General features: G+C 38.8%; 1 protein-coding gene across 8 annotated transcripts in view; it reads right to left on the bottom strand.

The window, feature by feature from the left end:
- The window catches only part of LOC143020629 (monocarboxylate transporter 9), a 541,387-nt gene that overhangs the window by 17,388 nt on the left and 510,022 nt on the right, over positions 1–13,977 (bottom strand). For all 8 annotated transcript variants that reach the window (XM_076177112.1, XM_076177115.1, XM_076177114.1 and 5 more), the window contains 2 exons: positions 13,769–13,884; positions 9,971–10,094 (listed from right to left, as the gene is read on the bottom strand). In XM_076177112.1, the coding sequence (XP_076033227.1) occupies positions 9,971–10,094; positions 13,769–13,884 (240 nt within the window). The remainder of the gene's footprint in view (positions 1–9,970; positions 10,095–13,768; positions 13,885–13,977) is intronic.

Here is a 13,977-nt window from a genome sequence, read left to right as displayed (position 1 = left end):
AAAAAGACCTTGGAGTGATGATCAGCAAATACATGACACCAGACAAACATATTAATAAAATAGTCGGAGAAACGTACAATTTATTGAGGCAAATAAAAATGGCATTTGTCTATTTGGATGAGGAAATGATAAAAAAAAAAATAATAAATAAAATAAATAACTACACTAATAAAAAGACTATAAAAAGATTAGAAAGAATGCAAAGAGCAACAACAAAACTGGCACCAACACTTTCCAAAATGACATATGAACAAAGACTGTCCAAATTAGAATTACAGTACCAACTCTGGAACAAAGAAGGGAAAGAGGAGGCCTACTATCTCTAGAATTATGAAAGGAATGGAAATCTTAGATAAGAATAATTTATTGAAATGGGATAATGGAAAAACAAGAGGACATGAAAAGAAACTAAAAAAAGATAATTACAGAAGAGATCTGAAAAAAGATAGCTTCCCACATAGAGTGATAGATACCTGAAACAAATTAGACAAGGAAACAGTGTGTGCAAACACTAGATTTTAAGAAAAAACTTGATACAGAAAGATATAAAGACGGATCACCACAAGCATAGCTCCCTTCCCGTATAATACAACTAGGTAAATACAATGAAAGCTGAAGCTAGGAATAGGAGATGGTGGCCAAAGATAGATCAAGACATTGGAGAAATCACTAAGAATTGTAGTATTTGTTTTAAAAACTAAGAATCTCAAAGCTCCAATATTGTCTTGGCTTAACACTGGTAAACTATTTCAAGATTGCATTTAGACTATGCTGGACCTATTGAAGAGAAATATTTCCTCATGAATGTATATTCCCACAGTAAGTTCTTAGATGTTCATTTTGCTACTGCTACAACTTCAACAGTAACTATAAGACATTTAAGAGAGTCATTAGCTAACTACAGGATTCTGGATATTATGATCTCAGATACATACATACATATACCAAGGCTTTTTCCCCCTTACATGGGAGGTAGCCAAAAAGAAAAAGGCATAAAAACCATTCCCACCCATTCCATCCCTAAATACACTCCACTCCTCTCCACCCTCCCTCTTATCTTAGCACATCCTGGATGACGGGTCATCCCTGTATCTTGTTCACTTCCCTGGGTCAGAGCCAGTGTCGCAAGACACAGCACATCCACAGCAAGGCTGCTTCATTAAATTGGAATCCCCCCCGCCCCCGCCCCCTCGTGCAGAAAAGGAGAAGATGGGGGAGAAATCCCTTTGGGCTGCGTCAAATTTTTCTCACACATACTACTTCACCCCCCCCATCCCCCCACCCATTCCACGTTATGCATCACAACATCATCCATATACAACAATTCTCCATTCACCCCTGTCTTCTGTCCTCTCCCGTCCTTCCTCAACAGACATTCCCCTCTTCCCCAAAGCCCCCTTCACCCCATCCATACCTCATCCTAGGTCACCCCCTCATGTTCACTCCCTCCACATCTGCCTTCCATACCTCTTTTACTAGTCTTTCTTCACTTATTCATTCCATGTGTCCAAACCATCCTAATACTTTTTCATCTACCCTATCTCCCAATTCCCTTACCACCCCTGTTCTCCTCTTCACCACCTCATTTCTCATTTATCCAGCCTAAACCCCATCATACTTCTCAGGCACCTCATCTCGAATACATTCAAACTCCTTCTCTCTTCCTCTTTTATGTTCCATGTTTCTGCCCCATGCAGTGTTGTTGGCACAATCACTCCTTCATACAAATGTCCCAAATGTCTATTCCTCATTACACTTTTTAATCCCCCAAGGCATTAACTCACTTCTCTCAATCTACATTCTACCTCCACCTCCACTCCCCCTTTTCCTACCACATTTGCACCCAAGTATCTAAAACTATCCAGTTTCTCCAGTCGCTCTCCCTTAATGCTCACTTCCAGTCTGCTGCCACTTTCACCCCTTGTACTGTACATCTCATCACCTTACATTTACCCACATTTATCTTCAACTTTCTCCTTTCACACACTCTCCCAAACTCTGCCATCAACTTCCTCAATCACCTCCTCTGATTCTGCTAGAAACGCAGTGTCGTCCACAAACAATAGCAAGTTCACCTCCCACTTTTTTCCATTCTCTTTAACCATCTCCAATCCCTGACCCACCACCCTTGCATTAACTCTCGTACTACCCCATCCATGTATAAGTTGAACAACCAGGGCGACATAACACATCCCAGACGAAGTCCCACCTTTTACCTCGAACCACTCACTCTCTCCATTTCTAATCCTGACACATGCTCTACTACTCTTGTAAAAACTCTTGACAGCTCCTAGAAGCTTTCCTCCTATCCTGTATATCTGCAATACCTCCCACAGTGCCTTCCTGTCTACCCTGTCATAAGCCTTTTCCAGATCCATAAAAACCCAAAACTCATCCTTCCCCTTTCCTATAGCTCTCTCATATATTTGTCTTACCACAAAAATCTGATCAACGCAACCTATACCTGTCCTAAATCCACACTGTTCCTCACCAATTATTCCCTCTATTCCTCTCCTAATCCTCTCAATCAAGATCCTCCCATAAGCCTTCCCAACTACACTTAACCTGTAAAGTCCGATAAGCCACCGGAGTGGCTTTACCGGGGAATACTGATAAGCCACCGGAGTGACACGATGTTCACGGACGTACCACAAATGCGCTGTAATTGATACCCTTGTGAAAATTGGTAGTGTTGTAGACCTATCCCTCCCCCACACCTCTGGCTCTGTAGCCTGCCACTCAGGCAAGCACAGTCAGTGTGAGCCTCGCTTTCGAAGGGTACGTTACGCACCCTATCGCGCTCCCAAAAAAGTGTTAAAAGTGTGTATAGCATTGAGAGTGAGGAGGAGGTCTACACTTGACCTTCGAGGCCCCAAAGAGGACGAGGGAGGGCGACGAAAGGAAGTTCAAGTATTGCCCCTGGTATAGCCAAAACTACAGCTCATACCAAAGAATCTGGTGTAGGAGCTACTACGTCCCCCAGGAGTTTTTATGGGCGGAAATGTATAAGTTTTCCTGGAAACACATTCGCTCCGACTCACGCATCACTCACACGTTACAAATCACTTCACGTCCATACCAACCATCCAGGCACACTATGCAACATTCATTCATGCTCTTTCACCACAATAATAATAATAATAAGTCTAGGAAAGACCGATAAGCGTAGTTTTATTATTGTGCGTAAGTGATGCGTACGTGCGTATATCCAATATTATGGTGTTTCCTACTGCTTCCTGCATTATTGTATGATAAGATTGAAGTATTTATAAGCCATACAAAGTGTTTCCATAGTGTTTCCACTGTCATAATCATAATACAGTGCCAATAACTTATAATACTAAATGAACTCGCATACCCGACGCCAAAAACACATCCCCCACGCCCCGTCCTCCCTCTCCTCCCCTCCACCGCGATTGTCGGCGACTGCCACATTTACAACTTCGAAGGATTATTGTGGCCAAACCAAGGTGATTGGACCTTACTATTTTATGGGGACCTGTGGGTGGGTAGTATAAGGCATTTAAGCAAGTTTAGGCAAAATCGGTAAGATTGACCAGGATGGCTAGATATTCGGTTTTAAAAGGGGTCTTTTGAGACCTAATTGCATACAGGACGAGTTAAGCTAATTGCTCTGAAACTACTACATTCACACTTGTCCACTTTTCCCTTGCAAAGTGGAACTATACAGGCATTCCTCCAGTCCTCTGGTACTCTACCCCCTCTCCAGCAAACATTAAATAACCTCACCAGCCAATCCACCATCACTGTACCTCTTTTTTTTTTTTTTTAGACATTCTGCTCTCATCATCTTAACAACTACCTTCACTTCATCTTCCTTATTTTTCCTCCATTTTCCTCACTCATCATGGTCATTTTCTTAGCACTTCCCACTGCAAATATCTTTCCCTCCCCAGCCTCCTTTACATTTAGCAACTCCCTCAAATACCCTGCCCATCTTCCCCTTACTGTCTTCTCTTCCATTATCATCTCTCCATCTGCACCTTTTACCTTTTCTTCTCTACTTGATTCGCCTCCTCTTCCTCTATTAATTTCTTTCCAAAACATCTTTTTATTACTTTCAGAATTTTCTGTCATACTCTTACCCCATTTCACATCTGCTCTCCTCTTTGCCTCCTTTACCTTGTGCTTTACCTCTCTTTTCTTTTCTTTGTACCTCTCATATGACTCCGTCGTCCTTTTTTGTAGCCAATCTGTGAAAGCTTGCTTCTTCTCTTCTACAACCTTCTTTGTTTCCTCATCCCACCACTCACTACCCTACCTTCTATTTCTTCCCGTCCTTCTTGTTCCACACACTATCTTTGCACACTTTGTGACTCCCTCCTTGACCCATCCCCATTCCTCCTCTACTCCTAGTTCTACTCTATCCTTCACTCCTCTCTCAGTTTCTTCTTGTACTCCTTATCCTTTTTCTTTTCATTTAAAGAGTCCACTCTAAGCACCTCCCTACCTTTTATCCTTTTCCTCTTTCTCCATCTATCCTCCACTCTCAACTTACCTGCCACCAAAAAATGATCTGATACTCCCCCACTTTCTCCCCTTAGCACAAGTACATCCTTAACCACTTCACCCCGGGGGACATCGCACGTCTGGCAGCATTAGCTGCCAGGTGTGCAATGTTGCATCATAATAATCGCATTATAAAAAATAAAGTCACTGCTCAATCACTCGTTCTCTTTCACCCGTGAATTTTGATAACCATAGAAAATATGATGAAGCCAGTTTAGAGAGAATGAGGGTCATGCAGGTACGATTACAATAAATATAATCAAGACGCCGACGTCGGCATCATCGCATACCCACTTGCTCCTCATGACGCCTACGTAGGCGTCACCGTATGGAAGTGGTTAACTCTTCCTATTATATTCCTGTCTACCACCACATAGTTCATTAACACTCTATCTACCACCCTTTCATTCACCACCCTCTCCCATGTGTACTTATGCTTGGCTTTCTTCTGAAACACTGTATTTGCTATCATCAACTCTCTTTCTAGACACACCTCCACCATCAACTCTCCCCTACGATTCTTTCCTGGAACTTTACATTTCCCAACCACTCCATCAATTGGTTTATTTCCTACCCTAACATTAAGGACTCCCAATACTATTACATTGACATTCCTCCCAAATCCTCTATGCACTCATTTAAATCTATCCAAAAAGCCTCCCTTTCTTCTACACTCTTCTCACTACCAGGCCCATATGCACTTTTAAAAACCCACATCTCCTTTCCCAGCTTCACTTTCATCCACATTATCCTTGAGGAAACCTCCTTCCACTCCACTACACGTTTACCTATCTCTTCACTTATTAGTATAGCCACCTCTTCTCTCCCTTCCCCTCTCTTCACTCCTGAGAACCTCCCACTTACACTCCCAAACTCACAATTGCCCTTCCCGCTCAACTTAGTTTCACTCAAAGCCAACACATCCATCTTTCTTCTCACAAACATACTACCTATCTCTTCCCTTATACTCTCATCTGTACCACATCCACGCACATTAAAAGACCCAAACCTTAGGGTGCTGGCCGGAAAACTCCTAGACCCTCTTATGCCTTTACTTTTTTAGGAATGTCCCCTGTGGGGCTACAGGGAGAAGGATGCCTGGTCCCAATCCCCATTCCATTTTTCTCGCCTCTTACAGTCCAAGTGGAAATACTTGGTGGCAATATTCTTTTCCTCCACCACAGGGTAGGCAAAACAAAGAAATGAAATTCAGAGAAATGGTACAGGACAGCAACAAGGGGTTGGGGGACAGCATAATAGAGGGACAGTAGCAGTATAATAAAAGTTTAATCATTTCTCTATGAGCAGAGTCCTCCTCTATCACAGACAAAATGATGTGTGGCTCTGGTCCATAGGGGTGCCCCATATAGACCCTAAAGTATCAACTGCATGCTACTTTGCCATAACAACATGCAGCTAATACCCCAGACATGGATAATCTAGTTTCTAATGAAATGTAGGAGTTTCTAAGAAAAAATGGCATTAGACATGTAACACCAGCACCTTATCATCCATCCTTGAATGGATTAGCAGAACATTCAAAGAGGGATTAGAAAAGTTTCAGAAAGGAGATATGCAAACCAGAGTATGTAGATTCCTATATAATTACAGAAGAACCATCAATTCTTCCACTGGTAAATCTCCAGTGGTGTTAATGTTTAATAGAGTTTTCAAGGGTGCTTTAGATGCTGTTAGAGTGCAGGACAGATCTTCCAGTAGATTGAATGATGAATTATTTAAGGAGGAAGAGCCCTTGTACGGACTGAATGATACAGTGTTTGTTTGCAAATAAAGGTTTTCTGTGGGTGGAAGGAAAGATTGATGAAGTGCTTAGTTCAAGAAATTACAAGGTGAAGGTTCAAAGTTTGGTAAATATCATTTGGAAAAGACATGCAGATCAAATTATGCCCAGATTTGTGGGTGATTTTGGCCAACCTAAGAGTAAGCATTCAGTTGACACTTCCATAGGGAACTCTTCAGTTAAGAGTAGATGATTCTAGTAATCCATTATTGGATTCACCTGTGACTGAAGATAATACTAATGTAGAACCTTCATGAGAAGACCTTGTAAGTAATAACCAAGAGTGTTCAGGATAGACAAAAGAGATATGACATTCCAGTCACATTCATAGACCACCTGATAGGTTGGATTTGTAACTATAGGTTATGTGTTTATTAAAAGGGGAGAAATGTGTCTTTAGTAACCCTACTGCAACTGGGTAATCAAGTTGTCAAGGTCATCTGAGATCATGCTTTGTTATGTGTTTACATCCAAACGAAGAGGTCATATCAAATCTAAGCTAGGGACCTTTTGGCTTTTATCACTCATCATCAACCTCATATAGTGCCCCATTGACATAATTGCTTCTATTATAATTTCATCCTCCTGCTGTGTTGTTACCAGTCAATGGCTGTAAAGTATGAAACAAAAGTTAAGCCAGAATAGTGTATCTATGGTCCTTTCTATTAACAGTACAGCAACTTAACACTGTGACTGTGTTCATACATAATGCATTTAAATACACTAAATACTGAACACTAATAATAGTTAATAAATTCTCTGGTCTAATGGGGGTGAAACATTCACAAATAATGTAGTAGTTAACCGACAAGTAAAATTGGAGTTAACTAATAATAGATTGAGTCTTTATGTAATTCTGATTTAATGCTTGAAGTGACAAAACATGTAACAAACACTTAAGTTTGATAATATAATAATTGGGCTACCCACTACTATATTTGGAATTTCCATTTTATTCATGAAGTTGACATAATGTGTGTGTACAGATATGGTATTGATATTACCAAATAGATAATCACTAACAAGTAATGAGAGTAGTGGTTCTGAGGAGAAAAAAGACAGCCAATCATGGACAGACCGAGGTGATGTCCCAGTACCATGGTTTTACTAGAACATAATGAACTGTGCTTTCATCATGTTTTGTCACTTCAAGCATTAAATCAGAATTTCATAAAGATTTAATCTATTATAAGTTCACTTCATTTTTACTTGTCAGTTAACTACTATAACATTATTTATGACTTGTTTCACCAACATTAGACCAGAGAATCTATTAACTAGTATTAGTGTTCTGTATCTGGTGTATTTAAATGTATTATATATGAACACAGTCACTGTTAATTTGTAGTACTGTGAGTAGAAATGTTCTGCCTTAACATTTGTTTCATACTTTACAGCCAGGACACCATGTCAATGGGTAACGGACACAACAGGCAGATGAAATGATAACAGAAGCAGCACAGGAACACCCGAAAAGAACAGCTGTAGCACACCAGAACCATCTACATTTGCTGCATGTGTTGGTAGGGGGACAGCTTCATGATGCTGGAATTCACCACAAGGCTCGTACCAGGAAGGAGAAACTTACAGATGCACACTGTGCTGGCATGTGCATGGACCCATTACTAAAGTTGTAGTACTCAATAAACTTTGCTGTATCCAAGTTTATACAAACTTAATTTTTATCCATTATTTACCTACCATGGTAGATTCATGGTTTTCACCCTCACTGATGGGGGACTAGGCCAGGAGACACCAATATGTAGACTCATATATTGATGTCAATAACATGTCATTGATACCTGAACAGGGTACTCATATTGTGCAGTGAAAACTAATATCTCTGTAGACAATTATGCATAAAATTAGTAATTGTATGACTTGTAAAGCAGGTTATGGCCTGCTGAGGAGACTAAGGCTCTGTAAAATCTATTCCTGATGAAATTGCATCAAAGAATCTAATTCACACACTTTCACATATATATGGACTTAATCAGACAATCTCCTTGACAGTGGCGCACGGGATTCGAACCCGCTGCACTTGGAACTAGACTTAATCCGCTCGACCAACGACGGTATAAAACCTTGAGAACTCATAGCCTATCTGACTATCGAGATTGGGGAGGGCGCTCACTGCACCCCATCACCCCCGTTTCACCCCATAGGCCAACCGCACACGTGGGAGGGGTAAGGACCAGAACAAATCACTTTCACACTATCGCCAACTTAACTATATGAGGAATTCGCTAGTGAACAGCGACATCAATCAGACAATCTCCTTGACAGTGGCACACGGGATTCGAACCCGCTGCACTTGGAACTAGACTTCCAAGACACCCCGCCTTTATCCGCTAGTTCCAAGTGCAGCGGGTTCGAATCCCGTGCGCCACTGTCAAAGAGATTGTCTGATTGATGTCGCTGTTCACCAGTGAATTCCTCATATGGACTTAATGTTAGTCACCATATATCTCATTCTACCAAGAGTGGTCCCCAAGAGAATTGATTTCTATGGCATTTAATGGCTTTTAATATTGTGTTACCTCAAAATATCTAAGGATTAATGAGTTAATAAATAACGGAACTTATGGGTGGCAGAATGAAGTAAGATTGCATGACCTCTTCACAGGTAGGAACTATGTCATTGTTTTGAATCCCGTGGCCATCTACATAATTCATTATGAGGCCTTAGTTTATTAGTCACCAATTTTCTCAGTTTTCCAAGGGTTCTCCCCAAGAGAATTGAGTTTGATGGTATTTAACACCTTTAAACACTGTTACCTCAAAATGTGTAACCATTGACAAGTGAAAATACAATATATATTTTTCATACTTAATTGCACATGGGCTAGTTTTTTGCTTGGTCATGATGAAACAAAATTTGTTAAAAACACTCATAAAATATGGGATGCATTTACGTCACATCCAAGATCTCATGTCATACATAGTGCCCAAGCCCTGTGCCTCTTCTATTACAAAATGCTGTTTTACATGCACAGCTTTATCTAACTTCGAAAGGGCGCCCTTCCATATAGCCACACTACTTGCCACCAACTACCACTTGAATGCTGTTGATATTGGTCACTGGCTATTTATTAGGATATATCATTATCATATCTATACACACATATATAAACTTCATAGATACAGTGGGAATTCTGACTCATCAGTATAATGGCATTTGCTCTGACCATTCATTCACTATCATGACAGTGTAAATAAACACACAGTTACCACATGTATACTTCCACCAGCCACTGTCCAGCCAGTTATAGCTTCCAGTGGTACTACCCATTCTCAGTCCCTCCACTCCATACATGAGTACAATAATGTAATCTTGTTTACCATGCTAATCATAATATACATGCTGAACTTATGTATACAATGGCAAGAAGTGGAGAAACTAAACTTCTACAATCCCCTCATTTCATTTGCTGCTACAGTATAATCTAAAATCTTCAAGACCTTCAGCTTTAGATACATTTGGTACACTTGTTCTTCCTCTTCTACATTTTCTATGGCCCCAGCCATTGTTCTGGGAGGTCTGTTAGTAGTTCAATATCCAATGCACTCATATGTACTTAAAACAAGGTACAATGCATGCAAAAATGATATACTGCATCATAATACAGTCTTACTTACCAACGGCAAATCCAAAGACAAGACTATATGCATACATAAGTGAAATGTCCTTAAGGAAGGGTAGAGCAATGGTAGCCACTCCTCCCATTATAAGGGAGAGATTGTTGACATATAGGGCATCCACCTGAAGTATATATAAATTTATGTTAATATTAAAGCAATGGATTGATTTTGTTTTGCCTCTTCTTGGCTACTGAAAAATCACATTAAAAAGATCTCACTATTTACAGAATTAGATAATAAATTATATACTGAGCTATTGCACTAATGATATGCTCAACTTCTTATTGAATCATAAATTCAGTAGTAAAAAAGTAATTGAAAATTACATCTCTACCACCAAAAGAAATCTACTCAGGGCTGTAAACTAAATGAAATTTTCACCATGATTTGCCATACATGAGTATGAACATATTGGAAAAAATTATGTCTTATTCAGTTATGAGTAGAAATCATGTCACATCTAAGGACTAGGTATGTGCTTATAGTTTGTAGTTTGTAGTACTATTATATGGTCTCATTATAAGAAGGAAAGTGCCTTTGGTGTGTATTTACCTAGTTGTATTTTACAGGCCTGGAGCTATGCTCTTTATGACCCATTTTTGTATCTCTCTACATCTAGTTTCCTTTTGAATTCATGTATATTTCTGGCATTAACTGTTTCACTGTTCAATTTGTTCCAGATGTAAATCACTCTGTGTGGGAAGCTGTTCTTTTTCAGGTCTCTTCTATAGCTGTCTTTCTTTAGTTTCTTTGCGTGTCCTCTTGTTTCTCTTTTGTCCCATTTTGATAGGTCATCCCTATCAAGAACTTCCATTCCTTTCTTAATTCTAAAAATGGTCAACAAATCGCCTCTCTCCCTTCTCTGTTCTAGTGTTATCATTTGTAATTTCTCCAATATTTGTTCATATGTTAAATTTGATAGTGTACTGTAGGTGCCATCTTGGTCATCGCTCTCTGGATTCTTTCTAATTTTTTTATGCTTTTCTTTGTGATAGGTACCCACAATGATGCAGCATATTCTAGTTTCGGTCTTATTAATGCAACAATTAGTTTCTTAACCATCTCTTCATCCATGTAGTCGAAGGCCACTTTCATAGATCTTAACTAATTGTAAGTCTCTCCAAATATCTTGTTTACATGTTTGTCAGGAGTCAAGTCACATGAGATGATTACTCCTAGGTCTCTCTCTGATTTCACTTTTTTTACTTCTTTACCTCCAATCATGTAGTTTCCTGAGACTCTATTTTTGCCTTTACCGAACTCCATTATGCTACATTTCTTGATGTTGAAATTCATTTTGTGTTTCTGACTCCACTCCCATACTCTATGTAAATCCTCTTGTAACAATTTCTTATCTTCTTCTGTTGTCACTCTCCTGAGCAATTTAGCATTGTCGGCAAAGAAGTTCATGTAACATTTCACTCCTTCATCCATATCATTTATGTATATGGTAAACATTAAAGGAGCCAGAACAGAGCCTTGGGGGACACCACTTTTTACTTCTTCCCATTTTGATTTTTTCTCACTAAGAACCACTCTTATTTTTCTTCCATTTAAAAAGTCCTTTATCCATTCCAACAAACTGCCTTGAATTCCTCCTATTTTTTCAATTTTGTCTATTAACTTTTTATGTGGTATCTTATCAAAAGCTTTTTGCAAATCCAGTAAGGCACAGTCTGCCCAACCATCTCCTTCTTGAACTATATCAATCACTCTTGAGTAAGAGCATATTAGGTTTGTGGTACACGATCTTCCACTTCTAAATCCAAATTGTTTTGTATCTAATATATTGTTTTCCTCCAAATGTTTGATCCATCTACTTCTAATGATCTTTTTGCATATTTTGGCTATTGTACTTGTGAGGGATACTGGTTTAAAGTTTGTAGGACTTTCCCTGTTTCCTGCTTTGTGTATTGGCACTATGTTTGCATTTTTCCAAACTTGTGGTACTTTGCCCTCTTTTAATGAGAACTCTATTATCTTGTGTATCTTGTCAGTCAGTTTGTCCATGCATTCTTTTAATATCCAATTTGCGATTTCATCAGGACATCTAGGCTTTTTATTGTACCTCTTATTTCCTTCTGTGTTATTGTTATTTCCTTTATTTTGGGTGAACTTTCTAACTGATCATTCTCCCAGGGTTGAGAGTTCTTGATTGTAAATACAGACTTGAAATGTCTGATTGTAACATTTGCCATCTCTGTATCATCAGTGAATTCCTTGTCTCCTTTGCATAGTTTTACTATATCATGCTTGTCCTTTGTTTTGTCATTTACATATCTGTAAAAGAGTTTTGGTTGATCCTTATATTTATCTATAATATCCCTTTCATATTCCCTTATTTCCTTCCTGCGTATGTTTACATATTAGTTTCTAAGTGCTTTGTATGTTTGCCAATTGGATGTTTTTCTATTTTTCTTCCATTTTTTCCAGGCTTTATCTCTCCTTGCTTTAGCCTCACTACATCTTTTGTTGAACCAACATTTTAAATATTTCTCCTCGTGCTTTTTTACTGGTACGTATTTCTTTACTCCCTCATTGTACTTCTCTTTACACACGTTCCACTTGTCTTCCGTCTTTGTTTTATCATTTGTGAGCCCATCCCAATTTCCGTCTTGGAAAAATGCCTTTAGTTTTTCAAAGTCTGTTCTGTTGTACATAAATCTACCTTCTCTATGTTTATAATTTCTGTCCATATTGTAATGATCATTTAATTCAAAGTCTATTAGTATATGGTCACTTTTTCCAATAAGTGTTTTGTACTCCATTTTCTTTACAATTTATGGTTCAGATGTCAATATTAGGTCTAGTTTTGATGGTTCTTCATCATTTCTGTATCTAGTGTTTTCCTCAACCCATTATGTTAGTGTGTACTCAATAGTCATATCCAGTATGGTGTTGCTCCACAGTTCTTCGCCTCCTTTGACTGTCATTTCTTCCCAGATTATTTGTTTAGCCTTAAAATTGCCCATAATTATTAAGTTTCCATCTTCTTTTAGCAACTCATTTAGTACCTCCATTGTTTCTTTCAATAAGTTTGAATGATCACCATCTGACCATACATGGGTCTTTGGTGGTACATATACTACTATAAATTTTCTGCTTTTTGTCTTTTCATGATTAATTTTAATCATAATTATTTCTGTGTTTCTTTTCCTTCGATAGTCTTGGTTACATTTAATCCTTTTTTGGTTAGTATCATGACACCCCCTCCTTTCTTTTCGGTTCTGTTTTTCGCCCATATGTTATATAGACCATGTCCCACAGTGGTTGTTAAAAGTGGTCCTCTCAACTTCGTCTCCACTATCCCCATGATGTCGGGTTTATCAGTCTCTAAGTAGTCATTCAGTTCGTTTAATCCAGAGATTATACCGTCAATGTTTGTATATGCCACTTTTAAATTCGCATTTTCTTTTCTTTTTTGGTTTAGGTTTCCATTTTCTTGATGCACCACTTTTTCAACCTCAGGTCCAGCACTCTCCAAAAAAAACTCGTTTTTTTCCTCTTCTGTTCTCTTTTCATTCCTTTCGTTTGCTTCTATTCTAAGTGCTTTATCTTTCTCCTTCTCCTCGTCATTCATTTCTTTTTGTATTCTTATATTCTTAAACTTTTTGCTGTTTGCCAGTCTGACCGCTTTCAATATATATATGTGTGTGTGTGTGTAATTAGAAAATGTTGTAAATTGACCATTATACTGAAACACATTAGCACATAGCAACATGAGTCATAGTTGCAAAAGCAAAAGGTTACTTTTAAAGCTGTCCAAACAAAGTATCATCACATATGAAAGCAAACCTTTGGGTGGTCACTGAGACCTCCACAGATAACTCTGCCAGCAGTGTTGGCAATACCAATAAGGAGGACAAGGGTTGATCTAGTGCCAGCATCAGCACCCTGCATCTCAGCATAACCTGACAGCAGAGGAAAAATATGTATAAATGACTTTTGTGAAACAAATGTGAAAAATTAAGAAACTAGAGAAGGATGCAGTTACCTATGTCTTT

Source organism: Oratosquilla oratoria, chromosome 40 (assembly GCF_046742065.1).
Source record: "Oratosquilla oratoria isolate Oo_2021 chromosome 40, ASM4674206v1, whole genome shotgun sequence".
NCBI classification, from domain to species: domain Eukaryota; kingdom Metazoa; phylum Arthropoda; class Malacostraca; order Stomatopoda; family Squillidae; genus Oratosquilla; species Oratosquilla oratoria.
This window is presented reverse-complemented; position numbering and strand designations above follow the sequence as displayed.